Consider the following 23,775-nt stretch of genomic DNA (forward strand, 5'->3'; position numbering starts at 1 on the left):
TGTAGCCAGAGCCAGATGCACCGCCTTCACCCTCACCACTGTAGCCAGAGCCAGAGCCAGATGCACCGCCCTCGCCAGAGCTAGATGAACCACCCTCGCTATCACCTCCACCACTGTAGCCAGAGCCAGAACCGGATGCTTCGCCCTCGCCAGAGCTAGATGAACCACCTTCGCTATCACCCCCACCACTGTAGCCAGAGCCAGAGCCAGATGCACCGCCCTCACCCTCGCCAGATGCACCGCCTTCACCCTCACCACTGTAGCCAGAGCCAGATGCACCGCCCTCACCCTCGCCAGATGCACCGCCTTCACCCTCACCACTGTAGCCAGAGCCAGATGCGCCGCCCTCACCCTCGCCAGATGCACCGCCCTCACCACTCTCTCCGCCTCCGTAACCACCTTCGCCATCTTCCTCGTCGTCCCCTTCTACACAATAATCATCTTCGTCGTCACCCTCGTCTTCGTCCTCACCACCATAGCCAGAGCCAGAACCTTCACCACCGTAGCCAGAGCCCCCACTCCCGGAATTGGATTTGGAACCACCATGAGCGGAAGCGTCCTTGCCTCCAGATCCAGATCCAGACTCGCCGCCGTAACCAGAGCCCGAAGCAGACTCGCCACCGGACTCACCACCGTAGCCAGAGCCCGAAGCAGACTCGCCACCGGACTCGCCGCCGTAACCAGAGCCCGAAGCAGACTCGCCACCGGACTCACCACCGTAGCCAGAGCCCGAAGCAGACTCGCCACCGGACTCGCCGCCGTAACCAGAGCCCGAAGCAGACTCGCCACCGGACTCACCACCGTAGCCAGAGCCCGAAGCAGACTCGCCACCGGACTCGCCGCCGTAACCAGAGCCCGAAGCAGACTCGCCACCAGATTCACCGCCGTAGCCAGAACCAGAGTCAGATCCGCTGTAACCGGACCCTGAATCAGATCCGGATCCAGAGCTAGAGGCGTCTTTGCCACCTTCGTAGCTCCCGCCCCCACCTTCAACATCGTATCCAGAGCCTGATCCCGAACCAGAGCCGGAGGCAGACGCGCCACCACTGTAGCCGTCGTTCTCCTCCTCGGCACCATCATCGGATTCGCCGCCGTAGCTGTCACTGCTGGGATCGCTGACGGCGTAACCACTCTCAGTGGGGTCAGCTTTGTAGGCGGACGTGGTGTAGGAGGAGTAGGCAGGGTCGGTGACGCCGTAGCCGCTGCTCCCATCGGTCTCGTAGGCCGGGGGGTCAGCGACCGCGTAGGCGCGGGCCTGGTAGGCGCGGGCCTGGCCCAGGGCGACCAAGCCCAGGGTAAGGAGGAGTGACTTTGTTTGGGAGACCATGATGATGACTGATTAGCAGCGCGAACGATGATGACGATGACGATGATGCGATTCCAAATGAAGCAAACAAGAGCGAGCGACTGATATGTTTCTGCAGTGCAAAAAAATACCGGAAAGAGAGGACGCTGTACTCAAAAGGTAAGCAGTATTAAGGAGATGTCATGTAAGGAGAAGTTGTCAGTCCTGAGGAGGAGGAAAAAAGAACAAGAACAGTACATTGGGAGACTTGTAGTCGGTTGATATAACCTCACTTTGGAGGAACTCCTGAGTGGCATCAGCTCCTATTGCAACAAAAAAAAAAAAAAAAAAGAGGATCATGGCGCCAACCGTGTTCGATCACTTACTACCCGTGAAAGTTCTCAAACCGCTACCTACACACGAGGATGGAATCAACCGGTTGGTGTGGCCAATGGGATTCTCTGCCCCTTGATAATAGGGTTCCTCTTGACTCACCTATACGGTACTACTATTGGATGCCAAGGGTGTACTGTGCCGTTTCTACAATCAAACCTTGGAATCTTGCTGCACTTCTGGGAGGACCTCCAAGGCGCACAAGGCTAGGTTGTTCTAAAACCACGGTCCAATCAACCTCAAGCTTAATTTATGTTCACAACCCGTCATCTCAAGCCGTACGAAGACTGCGCTCCAGAAGTGCCACATCGGCGCCACAAACCCGGAGAAAAGCAATATCATGTTAGCGTTCTAGAGCTGATCATAATTCATTAGGCGGTCGATGACCTACTTTAGATGGACTACCTCCCGTTCTGCAATTTGGTTTCCGTCCCAAGCCGCTTCTGCTTACAAGTCACACTCAATATGAGAAGTCTAGGCGGCCCCTGTTGTGCCAACGCGTTTACTATCATGTCAACAAAACACCATGTCAACCGGATTATGAAGCGAAGAAACGGTACTATTCTATAAAGCTCAAGCCGTACGACTACCGGGCGCATGGACATGAACAATTTCCGGCCCGAAGCGCGCTCTCCGCCTAGTAAACCCGATTCTTTCCCAAATTGTCAAAGAACCCATGCCTCTATGACGCCGTTCGTGAGATATGTGAAAGACTCCCAAGTTCCAGGTATGTGTGCAGAATATTGCAACACGCCCCCAAAATGCAAAGTCATTATCAAAGACGTCCCGTCTAACTCATTCTCCTGTAGATATCGTCTTCCAAGATATGCCACCAGTCAACAAGCTCCGAAGCTGAGGATTAGTGCATATGACCACCCAAGTATCCGTCGCGGGCCAGGAAGTCTATTCGGGTATCAAAAAAATGCGATGCCGTCCTCAGGCGCCGCCAACCTTGGTCTAGCCCAAAAGATCGCGTCATCGTCTACAACCTCTTGCTTCGATCGGCCATTATTACGCGGACGCTACACCAAGCAACAAACTTTGGCACCCGGGTATAAGCCAAAGTCGTAGCTACCCAAGCAACCTTTCTGCTGCTTGCCGGCCATTTTTCGAATGGCAAGTCCCACTTCCGTACGACGCTTTCAAATGTTTTTGCGTTCTTCTCGTTGAAGACAGAATGGCCATCTATTCTGCATTAGAGCCAGGACGCGCCCTCTGTGCAACAACCTCCCGCGCATAGAACTCGACTAGCATTGTTGCATAGGCTTCCAGATCTTCCACCGGAACAGCAAGACGGAAATCGTTCAAGATAAGAAACTGCAATTCGAGGTGATTGAGCTCGGCTAAAGGTAGACCACCAACCTGTGAGGTGAGATGTTAGTTGAGGGTCGAGTCCATCATGCGAAATTGTCAGTGAACGTACCTTGGCGTATCTCGAGTTGGTGTAGAAGACATCCGAGAAGAATTTGCTTGCACATGTCACACCGGCAATAATCAGTCTGTGGATGTTGAAACTATCTACCACAAAATATGTCGCGGATGTAGGTATTGTAGACTGGGGCGCGGTTGTCTCTCTTGTTTCTGGCGTTTTGTCGTCGTCATCCGCAAGGTCCGAGTCAGTTTCGTCGCTCTCATCACTTTCTTCGTCCTTCATGTCTGCATCTAGCGAGACAGTAGACCGGGACCCGGGCACCATAGGTATTGGATGCGAATTCCGCCTCGCCTCTTCAGCTTGCATAACCATGTTGTTGACACGCTCCGTCATGCGATCAAAGTAGACGAGTAGACTCAAGAAAACTTCGTAAGTCGTCGGGCAATATTTGTGAATGCGACTCAGGTAGCTGAGAATGGTGATAGCTGGCACGTTCTTTCCGTGAAATGCCAGAACAGAACTGCTAAGTGGGCTCATTGTAGCACCATCATTGTTGTGGTTAGCTGCAGTTTGTTGATGAGCAGCATTCCTGTGCAGTGCGTCATGCTGCAGATCGTTGGTTGTCGTGATCTTGGTCAACAAGGCGGCAACCATTTCGATGATGTCCCCAATGGGCATGCCGCTGATCTCGTACTTCATAGCCTGAAGCGGAGGATCGTTCAATATCCCAGGTCCATTTCCGCCGTTCATCATGTCGGCCTGTGCCAGGCTTTGAATATGTGCCAGATCGCGCACCCTGATAGTGTGGCCTTGTTGCGGAGAAGAGGCATTATAGGGAGTTGCTGGAACCGAGGCGGCTGATAGGGCTGGATCAGCTTCGGGAGTAGGCTGTTGCTGAGTCGAAGTCAATGGTGGCGCAGTCGAGTTCACTGCAGGCGCAGCCGTTTGTGCCTGAGGCGCCATCGAGTTCGTTTGAACACTGCACTCTTCCACCGGTCTGGGTTGAGCGGAAGACGGTGAAGAGGAGGACTCTGGCGGTGATGGAAAGCGCGACGCGCCGCCACTAGTTGAATCCGCTTTCCCCTCTGCCGCTCCCGCCTCTGTTGCTTCCCACGATCGTTTCGAAGGTGTCGCGCTCGGAATCGTGGTTTTGGCGTGTATAGGAGAGGTCGGAGATCTTATTTGAGAAGGCGCAGGCGATTCCCTTGGCCGGCCTCTCGAGGAAGAGGCGGATCTATATGGTTCACGATGATCGTGTTGAAGCCCAGAAGCTATCATGTTATGGTGGAATCGAGAATGATCCGCAGCAAAGTCCCCAATTACGGCAGCCATAGCAACACTTGTTTCAGACGGAATATTAAGTAATATGTCGAACGTAATCAGCAGAGTAGCAAACGTATATCGAGAGTGGTCCCAGGTAACTGGCGTCTGTTGCTCTATTAGCTCGTTGGTCCCCGAGGTTCTGAAATGGAAAGAAACTTGTTGCAAGTAACAAGAACGGGCATGGCCCGGGGAAGATGTATCGGAACAGAGAAGTATGCTCTTGTAAATGCGCTGCATCACAGTGAGATGGAACTAGGTTGAACTCAACCCAGGAAGGCAGCCTTATACGTGAGCCTTCCAGTATAGTGAGTGACAAACGAGAAGCCTGCTGCGGATGGCATGGCAGATTTGTATCACCAGCAGATGGAGAAGAACATCACAAACGCTCGAGGTGACATGAGAGCCTGGAATTGCATGACAGGTAGGGCAGACTCAAGAACGCTGTCGTTGTCCCTTGGGTGAAGCGATTGGAACATTCAATCTACCGTAGCTCATAATGCATGGACGCACCAACATGCCTTTTCTTAAGAAGTGCGACGCTGTCTTCACAAAGCGACAGAGAAGTGAACAAACAACATGTATGTATGCATAATGACGATGGGGCAGGAAGAAGTGCGACTGAAAGGTTGGGGACGGCTGACATGGTGAAAGAGGAAGGTAGAGCTTACTGTTCAGAACTGGGGACGTCGCGGGGGTCCTGATTGAATGGAACGCTCGACCAGAGATTCACCGGAGAAGTCTTTTGACTTGATGTATCAGTTAAGATCACCAAGAATAGTAAATTCCGGTTCTCGTGATAGAGAAGAAGAAAAAACTCCCCCCAAATAGGAAGGATATCTAAAGTCGTCTTGTAGTCTTGTGGTATCGGGAGAGAGTCTTTGATTGTCGATTAAGGAGGGCAGCAGAAGGAAGGGCGATGCCAGAAATGCTCAATCAGATGGAGGGGAAAGTCGAGCTCGGGGTGTTGTTGGTCTAGAAAGTCTGGGCTCTTTTGGTTCGATTATGGAGACCCCGAATTTCTTGGTGGCGGCAGCGATGAGGGACCTGAATCAGGATACGTCAAGGCAATTATGCGTGACGGTGGGTATGACATAACACAGCAGCGCTGCAAATCCCCATTTGAATGCAGTCAAGGCTCCTTGGTGTACGTACGCGATAAGAATTCGTCTGTGCTTCTTTTCGCAGTAAGAAAGGAATAGGAACAAACAAAATATAATACTGTAAAATGTTACGGAAATAGATAAAACACCAGGCGGGATGCTCGGCAAGAATTGCAATTAATGCCAGGCTGGATTACACGTCAGATCCAATGCGAAACGATATGCGATGCGACACGCCCAAGATAGGGAGGCGTTTCGGCGACGAAATAGAGGATTATATGCAAGGCCTCATCAAAGGATATGAACAGTCCTTGTGGAAAACACCAGAGCAAAGGGAGAAGAAAGAAACTCCTAATTTTTCATTCAAGAAAGAAACGCGTCCTCTGCTTCCAGCACGTGTTTCCATTGCATGGGCACCGTCAGGCGCATGAGAAAGGGGTTCATCCCAGGAGTTGGGCCGGATTGAGGCTGTGTAAGTAGTAATAGCCGGCCCCCGGTATTTGAGAATAGTACAATTATCAACAGGTCATAGCAACCCAGTCCGAAGACAATACTGACAAGCATGGGCATGTTCAAGATCATATAGTTGTCAAAAACCCGAAGCATCTCCATCGTTGCTGGAAGGTATTGTATATCCAAATGCGACACTTGGGTCCTTTTCCACATGCGCACTTCTCACATGGGACAGCGACTTGGTGGGGGGTCCCCGTTATTACTACAGCACGGTTTGATCATAACGTAGATCAACCTTACAAAAGCAGAAGGCCATTGAGACTGCCTTGGGTATGGCGTGCGATTCATTACTCATGAAGCAACGAAGTGGTGAAAAAATGCAAGCCCAGCGTAGAAAAGCCGTCCACCCATAAAAAAAAAAAAAAAAAAGCCTTCATTGCCTTTTAACAAACATGCAGCACACATCGATACGTGTGGGTGAAGAATGCAGTACCAATCGCAAGAAACCGGTCCGTTAGACATCATGGTCGCGGGTAATATCAAGCGGCGCCACCGACTAGTTCTTAGCTTGATTCGTGAAGGGTGGGTGTTCGCGACTCATCAATCCAGGATCCGACCTATCCCAACTCCCATTGTGCAAATGGACTTTGGTTTTGTTGTGCACTGTAGTATTACCTCCTCTACTCTATCACAAACTCCACTCCACCGCACCGGTCCGGCCGTACCCTTTAGCAACGTCACCGAGATCATGAGCAGCATGGGGGTTGCAGACGCCAGTACTATGTACCGAGAATAGGATACCTGGGAGATCCACCACTTCGGAATCGACCTCAGTGCCATGCCACCCCGAGGGGAGGACGCCCTGTCCGCCAGATGGCACCCCCAACAACCAGCCATCCTGGGATTGGGCCATTCTCTTGGGATTTGGCGGCGTTCTGGGCCTGGGCAAGTGCGTTATCCAACTGGCTCCCGTGCACTCCAATCTCGGCCCAGAAGACGGGCACGGGGCGTCTGCCAGATTCATAGCATCATCGCATCGAGGCTTGCGAGGGTGGAGAACTAGTTGCTACAATTGTCATCGCAAATCATGCAATGAGTTGAACAGGATGCTTTCACCGCTAGATGACCTGTACTCCCAGATGCAGGGAATACACACAGTGATAAACCCTGGGGGCCTTCCGATAGGGCTAGGTGTTCAGCTTTCATTTCAACGCGGCCGTAGGATTCCTCGATCTAGCTTCGCGACTCATCCGCCCATCGGAGTTAGCCAGTGCTGTAATAGACATGGTCGGCGCTAACCAGAGGTTCTCAGAGCAGAATAATGCCCTTAACGAGCACCTTTTTATCAGGTCAGATTGGGCAAAGACCAAGCACCGTCTTTTCGAATACACAGACAGACGTTGTTACAAACTCTACAATCCTCTGGTCTAGAGAGACCGGGGGGCGGCACGGAGCGCAGTAGTTGTTTCAAATCTTGAGAGGGCTAATCTATTGTTTCCAGTATGGGATGCCATAATAGGAATTATATGCGTGTCGGACCGGCAGCACCACCCTAATGCCATGCGGTGATTTGTTGCCGTGTATCTTCACCGCCGGATGGTGCTGCACACCAAGCTTGTATACTGCAGGTCAAAATGGTGCGTTGTCATAAATCATACGGAACACATTGCGATCTTGTCTTGAGTTATGATATCCCAAACGCCGGCGCGCCACTTGCCATCCCAGCCACCACACGTAGCTCTTTCAGGCAGCACCTGCAGATATTATACACATTTATCTCGTGATGGTTGCCAGCCAGGTACTCGGTCTCTATCTAGTGCTTGACCTGGTACTGCTCGTCAGGCAGGTATAGATGTCTGTCTGCACCCTTCTTGGTCAGGACGACCATGCGAATGACACCGCCTGAGCTACCGTCCCACTTGATGGCCTCTGAAAGAGCACCCTTCACGAAGCTGACAGCATCCTCCTCGTTCATGCCCTCCTTCCAATGGTTGTCGCAGTAACCGTAGATGTATGTGGAACCTGAACCACCAATTGCGTACGATTGCTTATGTAGTGAGCCACCGAGAGGAATGGAGTACACTTGACCACCGTGTCGCTCGTCCCAGCCAGCGATAATAAGACCAGCACTATAGAATAGTCAGGTCAGCCTTCCGCCTCAAACCACCAGTGTTATGCCATGTGCCTGGCCCCTTGGGCGTGTGCGTGGGCTTGGGCTTTTGACCCCAATTCCCCGTCAACAGTAGAAATATTACGCACCTCAACCGGTCCTTGTTGGAGTAGCAGATCTCTTGGAAGATGGAGGCGGCCGTCTGCGTTGTCGGGGGCTTTCCGTTGCGCATGTGAAACAGGCCGAGCTGATACTGTACAATATCGGCGACGGCTTGTGTGTCTGCAGCTGAACCGGATCGGCAACACCAAATAGTATCGGCGACTTGTGTAAGCTTGTCTGTTACTCGGTTCGCAATGTATGATCCGGTCGTGGTTCTGGAATCAGCGCCTGCGTGCTCAACAGATTAGCGACGACTCCTCAAGCATCTACCTGGGCTCCTTATGCGTGGCCACCTACCTAAAATGACACCATCCTTGAATGTGACTGCCATGCTGTGTTCTAGTCAGTTTGTTGCTCTTCCGCAGAGCTAGACGTGGTGGCTCACATGGAGGTGCCAAGGCTGAGGCGAACAGTTAGCAAGGCCCGAACGAAGTGCTCGATGCGATTCAACTCACTTGACCTCGCCCTTCTTTAACCTATCCATATCGACGTGGATTCCATCTGGAGAAACAGGTGGTCAGCACCGCAAGGTTGTGGAATCAGAGCATCTGAAGCCAGCCAGGCCGAGCTCCTCATACCTTCATTCAAGACGCCTCTTTGTCCGAACTCCATCGTGATGGATGTTGTGTGATCAAGGCTGTCCGTGGAGCTGATTGAGTACGTTGCCGTCTGTAGCAGAGGCAGACAGAAAGAATCGCTGGATGAACAAGTGGGTGGTTGATAAAGGCGGAAGATCGTAATGCAATGTAATGTGGCACTGAGGGTAAGGTTCGAACGACCTGTACTGAAGCTCTCCAGCAAGGCTAGATTAGATGAGCTCAGGCAGCTTTAGCACGCGTTGCACTTACAGGTAACAGCGGGCAGCCCACTGCGCGCATCATCCGCCCGATGGTCCGTGCCCGTCCCTCTCTTCCATTAAGGCTGCTGCACATTGCCCAGCTCTATCTTTAGTCCACGCTTTGGTATGGAGGATTGCAGAAAATCCCATTCTGTTTGATTGCATAAGGGGCCGAGTTTGTTATTAATCATCTACGCCAACCTTAATCTCCATGTATGAAATACTCGGTATATGCCATGCCGAGTACCTCTAGTTAAGCCGGTCCTGCTTCACTCAAGCTACTTACATACCCCGTGGCCAGACTGGCTCACCCCAATACCACAGGTACACAGCATACCGTATTTTCTAATTCGAAAGAGTCCTGTCTCACCATCCACTTATATCAACCTGTGGATTTTAGTAGCAAGATCTATGTGCTTCTGCTAAGGGCCGAGTCATCGCATTCGAACAGGACCGCTTTGACGAGGTGCTGTATGGTTACCAAAAGGGGACCACCATCGCATATCTGATATATTTTGTAATTATACAGTTTATTTGCCAGGGCTACAGTTTTATTGTCCCAGTTGGCTGTTATTGAAGCACTATAAGCAGCGAGCCTAACTCGAAAACGCCACGCGCCATGCTCTGAGGGTATCAAGGTCGGTATTATTATGAGGACACGCTGCTGATAGTTCAGTAACGGGATCTCATTGAAATGATAGATGCCAAAGAGAGAGAGAGAGACAGAGAGAAAAAAAAATGTTGGTGTCTCACCTTTCCTTCTTCAGCTCGCCCGCTGTCCCTTCCGCGCCCTCCTTCTTCTCATCTCCACAACCGCAATCATAGAAATCGCCAATTTTAGCGCAATCGAATATTTCATGGCCTAGTCGTTCGTTGACCTGATTATGCACGAAACATGCCCAGCCTGCCGCTGCGTTGCGCGAGCTGACCTGCGGTGGATACTTCTTGAGCAGCTGCTGAAAATGCCTTGCGCAGTCACCGCACGGGTATAGTCGCGCGAAGAGCTGGATGTACGTCTTGAGTGTCAACTGGTCGTCCTCGCTAGGCTTGTCGGGAAAGCGTCCCATCATGGTGTGAATGACTTTCCACGCAGCGCGACCGAGCTCAGCCCTGTAGGAAGCGGCATATGTCAGCTTGTCATCTGTGTAATTTTGGGCTCGAGTTCTCGGGAAGTCCTACTTTGCTGTCGCATTCTCAAGCTTGGGCATAACAACATCGCCGGTGAGAAGCTCGCTGGTAATATCAAGGCCGGCGAGTTTTGATTCGGTCGACCCTTCCAGCACCGGTTCTATGGCTTTTCCCGGGGCCTTGGCTTCGCTCGGTATATTTCCACCGTAGCTGCCCTCGGAAGTAAAGACTTGAGGGACTGTGTCTGTCCTACCACCGAAAGACATAAGGAACGAGATACCGAGAAACGTCGCTACCGCCAGGATGACGATGACAGAGAGGTGTCGAGCCATTGTTGGGGGTTTCTTGCAAGGCGCGCAAATCCTCGGTTCAGTAGCAGCAACTGTGGCACAAAAGTGTAGGCCTATCGCAAGCAAATTAACGAAAGGGGCCGAGTCGCAGAGAGTGTACGCGTAAGACAGGAAATAAATAATAATGTGACGAGAAATATCTAATAAGGAGCGGAACGTCAGGCGAAGAATATCATGGCAAAAAGGTTAAGGGGTAACGGTGTGTTTGAGGTAAAGATGACTTCCAGAAACTCAAGATTGTCCCACTATCGAATCGAGGGTCTGGCTTACTTGACTGGAAAGCATCCGATAGTGGTCAGACTCGTGGGGCGCAGGCAGCCCATTCGCAAGTTTCCACTGCAGTCCGCCGCCGCTACCACATTTCTGGCAGCGCCCGTTTCTGCAGTACAAGTACTTGTACCAAGGTAAGGTGAAGGGAGCATATTAACTTAGTGGCAGCATCATTGGACACACTTGCAATGTTCAATCAATCTACCCAAGTAATACGTTGCCTCATTACGACTCATTCTTCTTTGAATTGGCTACATTGCCATGATTGGAGGACGGACATTTCGATATTCAGCCATTAATGGAACTCTTCTGATTTAAGTTACCTCTCAAGACCCAGGCGTTGTGCTGTATAAGATGCTCATATCCCCCCCAACCCTACTTCAATATCTTGGCGCCCCATAACTTGCCGTTGAACCCAAAACTCGATTATTGTAAAGCAAGCCGCAATAGAAGCAAGCAACCCAACCATCAGACATAGTACCCTCTGAGAGAAACGAGCAAGCAGTAGCCAAACTGCCGAAACACTCGGGAGTCTCTCCCTACTTATCGCTAACCCAACCGCCGTCGATCACGTAGCTACTTCCCGTGATCGCGCTTGAGTCCTCGGCCGCCAAAAACAACATGAGTCTCGCCACGTCCTCCGGCAGGACGCGTCTTTTCAAACTTTGAGCCGCCATGGTCATTGCTTCGTACTCTTCCGTCAGGACTTCCCGAATCTGCCGCTCCGTCACAATCGATCCAGGCATAATACTGTTGACACGGATCCCATCCTTGCCAAACTCTTTGCTATGAACCCTGGTCATGCCGACAATTCCTGCTTTGACAGTCGCGTATACGGGCGCCGACGTCTCGGGAATTCGCCAGATGATCGAGCCCAGGTTGATGATGCTACCGGATTTCTTCTTCTGCATAGCCGGCACGATGTACTGTGTTAGGAAGAACTGATGCCGGAGGTTCACATTGACATCCGCGTCGAATGACTCTGGTGTGGTTTCAAGAGTCGGCACTCGTGACCTGGCTCCCGCCGCGCCTGCGTTGTTGATGAGTACATCGACCGTTCCTTGTGCCTCCAGCACCTCTTCCGCGCAAGTCTTCAATGCGTCTAGATCCGTCACATCACAGTACTTAAAGGTAGGCTGCGTTGCCTCGGGAATGTCCTTGATCCTATCGACAACCTTCTGTGCTGAGGACTTCGAAAAGTCTAGAAAGATGACATTCGAGTGTTGGAGACAGAATAGCTCAACTGCTGCTGCGCCAATACCTTCAGCTCCACCAGTAATCAACACAGTTCTCCCACGAAGGCTCGGGTAAGTTGCATATTCATTCATTGTCTGATTACTCGTCACGGCAATGCCGTGATAGGTTTGAAGATACACCAACAAAAGTACCAACTGGTAATCAACAAAAATTGCGACAGCGGGTTGGTAGCACAACCCGGCTCATGGCAAAATAGCTCGTATATATCATTTCAGATTATTGCATATCTCAAGAATTGAGCATATCTTATACTTGAACTGGCCCCGCACGAGAAGGTTGTACTACATTATCGTAGGAGCATGTCCTTCGATGCTCATATCTCATTGGATATGATGTCATGCTTACTCTCCAACTTCTCTGCTATGAATTTGGATTGGCAGTGACGACTGGCTTTTGTGGAAAATACGTATTCAGAATCGCCTTGTCACATTCCAATGACTGATAGCTAGTTGACCTCCGCCTCATTGTCATACGGCTTGCGGCAATAGATAAGCCAAACAGACATAAAAAAGCATTGCGTTACACAAACGACCCATTAAGTCTAGTCTATTTTTTCCGTGCCCAAAGATGTCTCCTTCTGGCTTGTGTCTTATTCAAGTACACCAGGCTCATTGATCAAGGTTCTGAGAGAGCTCATGCATCATATGGCTAAGGAAATTCGCAGATGCAAAGGGTTTTTTGGGGGGGGGGGGAGAAGGGGGGGAGAGGGGGTTAACCAGATAGATTTCTGGGCTCATCAAGTCGGCTTGAACATCTAGTATTAGCTTGTCGGCTTCATGTTCCGTCAAACTACCGCCGGTCAAGAACACATAACTAGTCGTGCTCGTAAGTGCCGTTCTGCATGAACCGTCTTGCCGTCTTCAGCCTCTGCAAGCCCATACCAACTTTCTATCCTCTATCCACCGGGATTAACCTTCTGGAGAGGTATAGGAAAGTATGGGCCAAAGATTCAATACTTACAAGCCGCGTTCCTTAAGCCACTCTCCGCAAATGCTTTGTGACCTCAAGATCACGCCGGAGGGCCAAACCGCCTTGGTGGATGGGTTTGCCCTGTCTTTTCAACGCTGTGCCCTGCAGTTTTATAAGTGTCGGGCCTCTATGGTATTCCTACGCTTATCTTCAATGGTGCCGTCGAGGCAGCCTATCAGTACGAAATCGTGTAGATATTTGATCCAGACTCCGATATGCAAATTGTCGACATGATTCTTCATTGCTGCTTTCTGCTTGTTGAAACACTTGACAATTTGCTCGAGCATGGACATGGCCAAATTTGAACGAGTAAATTCATGGTTCGTCGCCATCGTCACTCGCTCCCGAAGAAAAGGGGGGCTTGTCTGGTTGTATCTTTTTCAGATCGACGCTGATGACTTTCGCATTGGGATATCAATGCGCTAAAAAGAAAACCGCTGAATTCTTGATATTGGTCTCAACTTGCTTCACTGACTGACTAGAGGGCTGGCGTAAAGACTTTTGGAATCTGATGTTGTGGGTATATCTTAATTATCTTTGACTGGCTCGACTTAAATGTGTTGATATTATACTTCCTCACAATGTCTGTGTCTATTTCTAAGAGCCTATCGGGGATGAAGCTGGCTACCTTGATCTGGGCCATAGTAGTCGTGACCCTGTGCGTAACAGTACTGGTCCTTTGCTGCGGTAATACTTGCCTTAAAAGTACTAAGTCAGGGATGCAATGCTTCACCTTGTGATTGTAGTAGAAACTCGATGTATCATTCTGCTGTCTTCATGGTTATGTGTAGAAATCCGATCAGGTAATGTGTTTAAGCATTTTGCCAGCCATAGTCCTGTTGCATTTCGACCTAGTGAAAGTGCAGGATCTGATACCTGCTAATCATCATGACTGTACAAATCCTTGTTCAATATATTGTAAGCTCTCCTCAAGATCACCAATTGATTCTCGCTGAGAATACACATCATATTTGTGAAAAGAAGAAAAAGAAAAAGAAAACCCTTATAAGAACAAAAAGACTTATAAAAATTGAATAAGAAAGCATCCCTCCCCTGATTGATTTTGCGGTGGAGCTAAAGCAGGGCATCCTTGTTTGTTTTTATATACACTCTAGCATTGAGCTTTCACAGACACTGAGAATCATCCTCCAATAATATGCGACATTTGGTCTGCCCAGCAGGAACTTGGAGATCAGCGCTTTCTAAAGGCAGCCATGGCATATCCATATAATCCAACCACCGGCCACTTATATATCACTTCGTACGTTCGCGCTGATATATGGCGTCAACAAGTGCAACTGCTCCAAGCAGGAAGTTATACAATCTACTCGAATACTTAACCCATTACCGGCACCCTGCGTTCACCTTGCTGCTCTGTTCCCAAAGGATCAAGGTATATAATGTGTACATGTAGAACCTCTTGAGATTATGGTATTCAGTAATATGAATTTGTTCTTAGTTCTTTTGGTCTAATGGTCGTTTTATCTAATGACGCTTCAGCGTGATATATATTAACCCATCTCTCTTCCTTTACTTTCTATTTTGTCTCTCCAGACCGTTATGCCTTGTGACGCCTTGGGCTAAGAGGCTCAACCATGTAGTATGACAAAGCTACGCGACCACGTAATTTTACGTATTTCACAATTAAAGTCTTTTTGCCTTTTAGATTTATTATTCTCACAATATATAGGGTAAACAGCAAGCCAAGTCTTCGCGCCCTAGTGACCGTGAAATGCCGCTTGATACATTAACACGTCACTCGTTCTACAGAGGCCCGGTTTAAATGACGTGTTATGTATACAACGAGGATAAACATAAGATACAATGTGGATCTAGTTGTTCAGTAATATGTTTGTGCTAATGCTGGATCAAATACTATCTACGGCATCTAGTCGTTCGCAGTCAAATTCTTTCGGTTTCTAGATCTAATGGGGCGAATCCGCCTAAACGCTTATTGCTTCAACTCAGCCGACCACTGTCTATTTTCCCTTATTCAGCTCACTTGATGTTTGTCGCAAGTATTATGATACTACCATTCCCTTTATACAATCTACCATCATACCCTCCGCCCCCTTTACTCGAGACATCATTCCGCCGTTTAATGGAGCGACCCAGAGCTAGTTGTTATTCATTTAGAATGGTGACCACCCCTAACATCAGGCCGTAGATTTCAAGAGGCTTACACAACATGTCATGGACAGGTGTAGGCTTTCTTTGGTCCTATACAACACCCCGGGCACCATAGTACAGGAAGATTAGGTGATCAGGTTGGATTTGATTTTTATTATATTCTCAATGAACGGTTAGATAAAATATAGCTCTGACCTACTTACTAAACCAAAGTGTGAAGAAGAACTTTATGCACCAGTCGCTACCATAAAATATAGAGCATTATTAGACTAAGGCTCGATCATAAGAGCTTTTCGTAACGGGTCGATATAGGAGTCTGGCAACACATGATGCTTCCTGACAAACCTCAGAAGAACTATCAATTGGTCAAGTTTGGCAATTAATGACAGAACTGGCGGGGTTGAGTATGCTCATACCCGATCTTACACCTTGGGTTGTTGAGCGCTTGGGCTACAGGGACATACTTGAAGTTTTCTAATGTGAATTAGCGCGGTGCGGCTACACCTGACGGTCCAATCATTCGCTGGATATTCGAAGCATGTCTCAATCAGATTATTTCCATCGTGGTTAAGACGTCCCGAAGATATATTTCTCGCTCGGTTTCGCAAAGTCATGGTGCAGGTCAACCCCTACTCTAGACTAGCGGAGAGCTGTTGCAGTGGATATGGGCAGACTTCGCACTCTGTTCTCTGTTTCTCATGCGTCGGATTTTCGCAGCAGACCCGGCGGTTGATGCCTGGAAGCCAATTGTTTCAGTTTACCTAGACAATATGACGTAGTATGTTGTCAAGGGCTGTTGTCGACTACTTGGCTTAACTTGGACAAATGGGCTATGCCGATAGGTCAGAAACCGGGTAAAGAGAGGTTCCATCATTACTTGAACAGCTGCAGGTGCAAATTCATGGCATACATACTCCTTGCCCGCTGCGCCATGCTTCTGGAACTTATTAGGAGCTCGAAAGTCAGCAGAACACTACCCGAGAAAAGTGACGTGTGTCACTACCTGTGAGTATTCTGGCAGGCGGACAGAAAGCCAACAAATCCTCCAAGCCACAAATTCGGTTGGTACGGAGGTCTCCAGTGGCGGCGCTGAGGCGCTGGTGGTGGGTTCGAGGAGTCAGGCGACCCTTGATCCGGGCCATTTATGTTCAGCCTAGGCCTAACTTGCACCTTGGAGCGACTGACTTAAACATCTCCATCGCAAGATGGAGAGAGTAAGACTGACTCTGCCAAATTGATATTCGGGGTAATCATTGCTGACCACTAAGGTGGTTGTAAGATTGCCATGTGCAATTGACGGGCGCGGACGCTTCAGCTGCAGAGGATCTGCACGGCATTGCCGCCCACATGCAGCACTGAAAGCCCCGATGACCGATCGATACCTTATCAGGTTGGGCATATCGCGACTGCTATCAATAGAACACTATCAAGTTTACTCTCCATCATAAGCTTTGTAAGGAATCGGGCTCTATGTAAACCTTCAACACTTTGTTAGGTGTTCGCATCTATCAGGCAGATCTTTTGTTAGGAGTCGACAGAATCCAATGATAGGTTCGGGCCAATGGGACTGCACTGTCGGGGGATTGTCCTGCTCGAAGCTCGGGACGGGCGTCACACATCCTCTGATGTATGTCGACAGAGGTACATATGCAAGCGTGTCCATAAGAGGTTATTTGAACGTGAGGAATTGAAGGCAGCAGCGGCCTGTAATGTTGATTGTATTCCACGCCTCTCCCATTCACGCAGGCACATGGGCGTTCTGATACGCCCAGGCTTATCGCGAACCTCGGGGAAGGTACCTTGGATAGCGTAATGGAGGGTGGAAGAGGGGCTGTACCCATTGAAACATGACTTGAACAGGCAGAGGTGCAAACGTGCGTCCTTCTGTGGTAAAGTAGGTCAGTAAAGTAGTCATCACACGGGTTGTTCCTATGGCTCATGCTGCCCGGTGGTTCCCGATCACTCGGATACTTTCAGTACAACGTACCTAGCATTGGAGATACTAAGGTTAGTGTGGGGGAGATCCTAGCGCTGTGAAGTACTATGGTTTCATAACTTATCGCGCTTCCAAGGCGATATTGTCAACAAGTAGCTGATTCAAACTTGTTGGTCAACACAGAGACAAGCGGGCTAAAGATCTATGTGCGCGGTGATAGTCCAGACATTGGCCTTTGTCAACATGATGACCGCCTAATTCCATCATTGGAACGATTTCACTCGAGACCTGCGGTTCGAGACTGCTGTGACGTTAGGATGAGTTGATGCGTCTGCACGATATTACGCGCTGGGCGAGGTACGTACCACCATGGAAAGTACATAGTAGACATGGTGGAAAGGAAAGGGAATGCCTTGATCAGAAGTCCTGTAGGAGCAACTGAAGGACGCAGAAGCACGTCACCTAGTCACACGGCGTGCCTTGATGCAATCATCATCTTATCCAGGAAACCCACACGCCCCAAGCCTTATCGCCCATTGGCATTGCATCCGAAAGCAAGTGACCCTGGTCGGCCAGTTGACCTCCACGCAACGCCAACGCCAACGGCTTGAGTCTCTAGCCTGACACGATGATAAGGGACCACCATTATCCCCATATACCTGGGCGTTCTGGCTACTCCTTTCCCCTTTTCCTCCGATTTAGTCAAATAACGAACGAACAAACAAGCAAACAGACAGACAGGCAGACAACGACAAGTTCAAACACCTTGTTATTCTACTTCCATCAAAGTCAACCTCATCTTTGTGTACCTGTTTGTCTCTCTCTCTCTGCACACTGTTATCATCGCCTATACAAGCATACATACTTGCATCAGTCGTCTTATCGATAACCGCCGGTACCTGAGCAAGCGTCCGCTCGGCCATCCGCATAGTCGACCAACATCTGAGTCACCGGTCTGAGCAATAGATCTGGCGTCCTTTGTCAACGCAGGCCTACGCTCATTTTCGAGAACAAAGCCTCCTTCCGTTTGACGATTTGTACATGATTGGAGAAGCGACTCCTTAACCTTTTAACCCACGTTGAAAGCAACAAAGAACCGCACTGCATCCTTGCAAACAGTGACAAGGCCACCCGCTCTTACCTCATACCTTCGCTTAGCCACCTTGTGACTCGGTAGCTTCGCAATCACCACTTTCGTTCTAGAAAGGCCCGGCTGCATCCTTTCTTAACACTCTCTTCTCCCCCCTAGGATTCATTTAGTTGTTGAACTACCCATAATACTTAATCCCCATCTTATCCTCATAGCCGAGCTTCGGAATCAACACTATTGAACACCAGCTCGGTCCACGACTAAGAACACAGAGAATATAAGCACACCTGAGAACGGCAGCTTGTGTCAAAGTCCGCCATCTAACACCTACCATAACCCCACACGTTCAAGAACCCGTCTTTTCACAAGTTTCAATCATGGCTTCTTTTGAGGTAACTCGAGACATCCGAGGTGCCGCTCAAGACCCGAAGAGAGCAAAGGAACAATACCACAAATGGTCCAAGGGCGCTCGGCCATCGGCTGGTTGCAATTACATCAGCTGGGAGTCAGATATGACAACCGGCAGTGATGCCCAGCGCGCCAAGGTTCGACCTCAGCGCCTGTACGACAACAAGTGAGTGCCAGAACCACAAATCTCACCCAACCGTAGGATCCCAGGCTGACAAATTCATCGCTGCAGCTCCCACGTCCACTCCCACAACATCGTCAAGGCAAAGTACGTAGCCGATGTAAAGCCAAACTACTCTCGCGCAAAGGTCGATGCCATGGAGGAGTTGAACGATCCGACCATTTCGCGATCGCTTATCGACTTACTTCCTTCGCCGAACCATCGTCGCAAGCCGAGTGTGTCCGATGGCTTCCTGTATAGCTTCGACCGAATCGACACTCCCGGCAAGCCCTTGTCTCTGGACGTTTTTGTGAAGACGAACACTAAGGAGACTGAGAAGCTTGTAGAGAAGGAGTACGAGATCCTTGATTACAATGGAGATGCTCTCAAGGGTCGAAAGGCTCGTCGCAACCTCCGTGGTCAGAACCAAGGCCCCTCGGATGAGTCCACGATTGTCGAAGATGACGGCTTCGAGCTCGTTTGATCGGCTGTGTGATTTTTCGTTCTTCGCGACTCTAGTTGCGACTCTGTAGTGATTGTGTAGCGACTCTGCATTTCTTTTGGGGCATTTGATGGAGTTGTTGTAAGCAGCGAGGCATGCTTGCGACACCTGCAAGAGGATTTTTATGATGAATACCAGGACATGTCTCTTTGGGTTGGATGTGGGCATGAAGGCGTTGAAGATCAACGAGTCGGGTTCATTACTAGACTTAGTTATTGCATTGGGGATTGTGTAGCGCATATGGGCAATAGAATACACTACCTATACTTTCCTCTCGGCATTCAAGTGTGCAACGGAATACGTTGATGACAGCGATTTTGAATCCATGCCGTGCATGTCTTACTCGTCAGACTGCGTCCTGCTTGCTGCGTAATGATATACTATGTCGATGCCTCAGAGTGGCCTTGTGATGTGTACCATATGCAGAATGGCCTGTGGTCCATATCGTGTTATGCACTGGCGAAACACTGCGCTGTGAGTGCCTTTTGCGCAAACGTTGTTGGAGGCATGCAGAAATGCGAGAATTTTGTCCATCAGTGATAACCTTGTGGGATTGAGTTAACTGTGGTCCGTGCACAGGTATACTCTAATCAGATTAGAGCCTCATCTGATCTCTGGCACCTGCTATGTACAATTCAACCTCATCAAATGAATTCGATATTGCGGAAGAACACTGTGCAATCTGTTGTGGATCTTATTTCACCACGGAAATCTAGTCTTCATTGATATGTATCATTTCATATATAACATGGATCGATGTTCGTCGTTTCAATCCCAAGATATAACTCCAATCGCGCCGTTGACATTGATGTGAAGCAGTGAACCAGCCACTGTGGTAATATGGCTGTAGCCCCCGATGTGCATGATATTGGTTTTAGGTATCCTTTGACAGTGAAGAAAAAAAATCAAGAAAAAAAGTCGTCAGATCTGGGTACTGTTTCTTACCCAATAATACGAGAGCTATGAAGCCATATATTCGATCCCCTAATATATTTGACCTGGTCGGGTGTGCCGCCTCATCTCCTATGCTATGTGTGGCAGCTCAGAAGACCAAGTAGCGACGAAGGCAGACGGCGGAAGGAAACAAGACGATCGGAATTAAAAACGACTCGAGAATCGGTATGGGGACGTAGAATGCTGCTCATGCTACCAAGAGATGTTTGAGCGCGATATCGTCCCAGTCGTAAATGTGATCTGAACCAGGATGGGAGTCATCTTTTGCCCAGTTCGAAAGCATGATTGCCATCGAGAATGGTGTTATCAAGGTTGACGATGCTCCTTCACGACCCCCCCCCCCCCCGGGAAGGCCGGGGCCTATTTCTTATTATCGGATACATTGTTTACTGCTCTAATGAGACATGGATGCTGTGTATGTGATTAAGTTTGAGCACACTTTGTCCAAACCGATTCCAAGGCCCAGCTGCAAGGTCCTCAGGGAGTATGGGCAGTTGTTCAAAGTCTCGAAGCATATCCCAGTGGTCCCTCACGATGGATGTTCCCCCTCCACATAATAGAACAGCTGATCCCAGTTGAAATGGTGGATCGTGGGTCTAAGCGTATATCCACAGGTACCAAATGCGATAAGGGGAAGAAAACGATGGTGCTGATGGTTCTGGCAGTGACTTTTGCGCTTGGCCAATGTCGGTGTTTTTGAGCAGTAGAAACATTGCGATCTATAGTACTTATAAGTCTGATCTGCCAAAACTTAAACATCAGCCCGTTCTTGTACTAGTTCATGAGAGCCCTATTTCATTGATGAAAGAGATACAATCTATCAGGGGACAGGCTAATTGAACGGTTAAAACTCGAGCACTCCCTCTTCTTTGGAAATGCCTTAACATGACGGCAAGATGGCCCACGGTTTAAGTCAACTTGGGGACATTGAGTGGGGAAAGGAGGTAAATTGCTAGCTCTTGGTATTTCATATCATCGTCACTATTTAGCCGCGCACAATCCTTCATTCATTCCGCTCTGCCTTCTGCTAGCTCAGGCCAAGTCCAATCGGCCTACTGTCGCCGATGACCGCAGACTCTTCTCTGATATGCTTTCCGATCAAGTCTCTGAAGTCTAGATGCACCTCCGCAAGCATCTGTGCATGAGTCTTTGCACGATCCATACACTCCCTCCAAGCCTCGCCGTCCCTTTCTACGCTGCTTAGCTGGCGTGCAAGGATGACGTTGAAACTTTCGACCTCTTCTTTGGCCCACTTGACGCAGGCGCTGAGCATGACTTGTGGGAAGCACGACTGGAAGCAGGCCACTGTGTTGCGGATTATGCTGAAATAGACGAAGGAAAGCTGCCAGATGTATAGATGCAGGTCGCCTTGAAATACGCATTGTCTGGCTTGCAGTTAGCATGTTTGATTCGACGTCACCGACATGGACTGGCATACCTTGACCTCTTCTTGACTAGTTCACCCCGTGCTTCAAGATAGGCCTCACGTGCGCGGTCTTCAAATCCAAGCCTAGTCAGCCAGCTAACATTCCGCTTTGCCTTCTGCGACTGATCGTGATTGTCGACTAGATTCCTGGTAATAAGTGCTGCTAGTTTCGTGGAGCGTTCTTGCACCTTGAAGTTGATGAAGTCTTGAGCAATGGCATTATTTCTTAACCCTCTTGCCAAGTCTCTAAGCTTTTCGACCTTGGCAACGGCCATCTCAAAGTGCTGTAGAGCGATATCAATGTCCAGCTCGTCCATCTGAGATTCTACCCATCGTAGATTTTGCTGCTTGCCGTCCACCTCAATGAGCATGTCCTTGATGTCCGATAGGGTTTGCAGCAACTCGGTCTTCTCTAGAAGACCAGGATCACGGGAAGCGAAATAATTGATAGTCTCCTTGGCCTTGTTATTTGCTTCCATCTCAGACTGCAGCCCCTTTCTCAACTCTTCGACAGCCTTCCTGATGTTCAGTGTCAAGGCGGACTTCTGGGTGTCCTCAGGCTTCTCTGTCCGATAGATGAAAGATTCCTGGCCCATGCCGCGAACCATGATAGCGTCAGCAAGTTTGTTCCTACTGCCAGAACTTTCGTTTGTGCTGGCCATGTCCACTATCTCGATCTCGAGTAGAGGCCAGCAACGATCTGCGACCAGCTTGGTCAGCGGGGCGCGGTTGTCGTTGGGCTGATCTGCCTTTCTCTTCTTGCGAGAAGCGACAAGCAGATGATCGTTGAGTAGGAAGATCTGCATAGACCTCCGGGACTTGTAGGTTGCATTGTCCAGCTCGATCCAGTAACCAGCATCCTGGACGACATGCCTACCCATTGAGTTGGGCAAGAACTTCTGGGAGCCCTCGACGTTCTTGTACAACGCTTGCATCTGAGAGTTCCACAGTGCGGTTCGGTCGGCAACCGAGCTTCGCCTGTCCTTCTTACTGAGTCCGGTGCTAAGCTCGCCAGTGAGGGTTGAGCTGGAGTTGGCAGAGGCAGCTCTCAATGCGGTTGTGTTCGTCTTGAGCTCGGTAATCAAATTCCTCAAAGAGCGCATTTCACTCTTCAGCTTCTCGGCCTCCTTGCTGATCTTGATGAACTGCGTACGGTTCTGGTAGACATTTTGCTGCAGGTCGGTTTTGGCCCGCGCCTTGAGTTTCCTCAAGCTCTCCTGGTAATCGCGTATCTCGTCCTCGGTGGCTTCGCTTAGAATGTTGGCGACATATTGATCAGGGGCAAGCTGGGGGTCTCTCAGTGCCTTGACGTCGACAGGTACGGCACCCACCGACCGCGTGGGACCCAGGGGCGCGCCCTCGCCCCTCGAGGGCGGTGGCCGCCTTTCTCCGGGGGGTGCGCCATACTTGGATGGATCGAAGGTAGGCAGGTTTGGGACGGGCGGAGCTGTTGCGTCGAAGTCTTGCGGCAGGTTGTTGAAGCGAGTAGAGTACCTGCGCTGAACCAGGTCACCGGTCTTTCCTCCCCGTGGAGGGGGCCTCGCCATGGGCTGCTGAGCGCCGGGGGGAGCCTTTCCGCCAGAACTGCGTGGGACGTCGACGCCATTGTTGGGGATCGGGCCGGAGATCTGCTTGGGTGCGCTGATAGTCGGGCGTCCCTTTCTCTTGCCTCCACTGCGCAGGGAGATTCCTTTTCTATCTTCAGACATGGTGGGCGACCAGCACTCAATCAATTTGTACGTGGGATGTGGGAGGCTGGGAGTGGACTCGAATATGGTCGTGGACGTGGACGTGGAAGTTGGAGTCGTCGCTTGTGATTATGATTGATAGAAAGCGGGATACTTTTAACATGGACTCAAACATTGGAAGACAGTGCATAACGCGTCAGCATCTAAACGTGGTGCGCTGCAATGAAGTTGGTTTCAAAGGCGGGAGCCTGGCGGGATGAGACGAGATGAGAGTATCGTGTCGTGTCGTATCGGCAATCAACACAATACAACGATCAATGGAAGTTGAGCTTCACCAGTATCGGTACCCCATGAGCGTCACTAGCTTGACGGCAGGGACATGTACTGGACACATTCCTTGGTTGCAGTACATACATGCATACCGACGGAGTCCTCACTTTCACTAACGTCGGAATTGGAGCCCAGCTCTCT

General features: G+C 49.8%; 6 protein-coding genes across 6 annotated transcripts; 1 reads left to right on the forward strand and 5 right to left on the reverse strand.

The window, feature by feature from the left end:
- Positions 1–2,863: 2,863 nt before the first annotated feature.
- Positions 2,864–3,749, reverse strand: BKA67DRAFT_510971 (cyclin-domain-containing protein; the record flags this gene model as incomplete). The annotated part of the gene is made up of 3 exons (XM_046097371.1): positions 2,864–3,040; positions 3,102–3,233; positions 3,432–3,749. The coding sequence occupies 3 exons, from the start codon at positions 3,747–3,749 to the stop codon at positions 2,864–2,866; spliced, it is 627 nt and encodes a 208-aa protein (XP_045963673.1).
- A 3,595-nt stretch (positions 3,750–7,344) lies between these two features.
- Positions 7,345–9,155, reverse strand: BKA67DRAFT_17392 (proteasome component PRE3). The gene is made up of 7 exons (XM_046095238.1): positions 9,047–9,155; positions 8,777–8,982; positions 8,654–8,699; positions 8,584–8,598; positions 8,496–8,530; positions 8,186–8,426; positions 7,345–8,055 (listed from the first exon to the last, which is right to left on the reverse strand). The coding sequence occupies exons 2-7, from the start codon at positions 8,808–8,810 to the stop codon at positions 7,740–7,742; spliced, it is 687 nt and encodes a 228-aa protein (XP_045963674.1). The 5' UTR covers positions 8,811–8,982; positions 9,047–9,155; the 3' UTR covers positions 7,345–7,739.
- A 630-nt stretch (positions 9,156–9,785) lies between these two features.
- Positions 9,786–10,496, reverse strand: BKA67DRAFT_652770 (ERV/ALR sulfhydryl oxidase domain-containing protein; the record flags this gene model as incomplete). The annotated part of the gene is made up of 2 exons (XM_046106220.1): positions 9,786–10,146; positions 10,216–10,496. 2 exons carry the CDS (start codon positions 10,494–10,496, stop codon positions 9,786–9,788), a joined length of 642 nt encoding a protein of 213 aa, XP_045963675.1.
- An 827-nt stretch (positions 10,497–11,323) lies between these two features.
- BKA67DRAFT_529691 (3-oxoacyl-reductase) lies at positions 11,324–12,112 on the reverse strand (the record flags this gene model as incomplete). Its single annotated transcript, XM_046099110.1, has 1 exon — positions 11,324–12,112. One exon carries the CDS (start codon positions 12,110–12,112, stop codon positions 11,324–11,326), a length of 789 nt encoding a protein of 262 aa, XP_045963676.1.
- A 6,431-nt stretch (positions 12,113–18,543) lies between these two features.
- On the forward strand, positions 18,544–19,218 carry BKA67DRAFT_652772 (uncharacterized protein; the record flags this gene model as incomplete). The annotated part of the gene is made up of 2 exons (XM_046106221.1): positions 18,544–18,740; positions 18,807–19,218. The coding sequence occupies 2 exons, from the start codon at positions 18,544–18,546 to the stop codon at positions 19,216–19,218; spliced, it is 609 nt and encodes a 202-aa protein (XP_045963677.1).
- Positions 19,219–21,217: 1,999 nt separating this feature from the next.
- BKA67DRAFT_508776 (Cullin repeat-like-containing domain protein) lies at positions 21,218–23,325 on the reverse strand (the record flags this gene model as incomplete). Its single annotated transcript, XM_046097183.1, has 2 exons — positions 21,218–21,575; positions 21,629–23,325. The coding sequence occupies 2 exons, from the start codon at positions 23,323–23,325 to the stop codon at positions 21,218–21,220; spliced, it is 2,055 nt and encodes a 684-aa protein (XP_045963678.1).
- Positions 23,326–23,775: the final 450 nt, after the last annotated feature.

This window comes from Truncatella angustata (assembly GCF_020726525.1).
Source record: "Truncatella angustata strain MPI-SDFR-AT-0073 chromosome Unknown BKA67scaffold_1, whole genome shotgun sequence".
In the NCBI taxonomy this organism is placed as follows: domain Eukaryota; kingdom Fungi; phylum Ascomycota; class Sordariomycetes; order Amphisphaeriales; family Sporocadaceae; genus Truncatella; species Truncatella angustata.

What these genes read in the sequence shown, in the direction of transcription:
- BKA67DRAFT_17392 (XM_046095238.1), bottom strand. Translation starts at nt 8,810, where the DNA reads ATGGAGTTCGGACAAAGAGGCGTCTTGAATGAAG. An exon ending in AAGAGGCGTCTTGAATGAAG is followed by an intron (nt 8,700 to 8,776) that starts GTATGAGGAGCT and finishes CTGTTTCTCCAG; the next exon opens with ATGGAATCCACGTCGATATG. An exon ending in CAAGGATGGTGTCATTTTAG is followed by an intron (nt 8,427 to 8,495) that starts GTAGGTGGCCAC and finishes TTGAGCACGCAG; the next exon opens with GCGCTGATTCCAGAACCACG.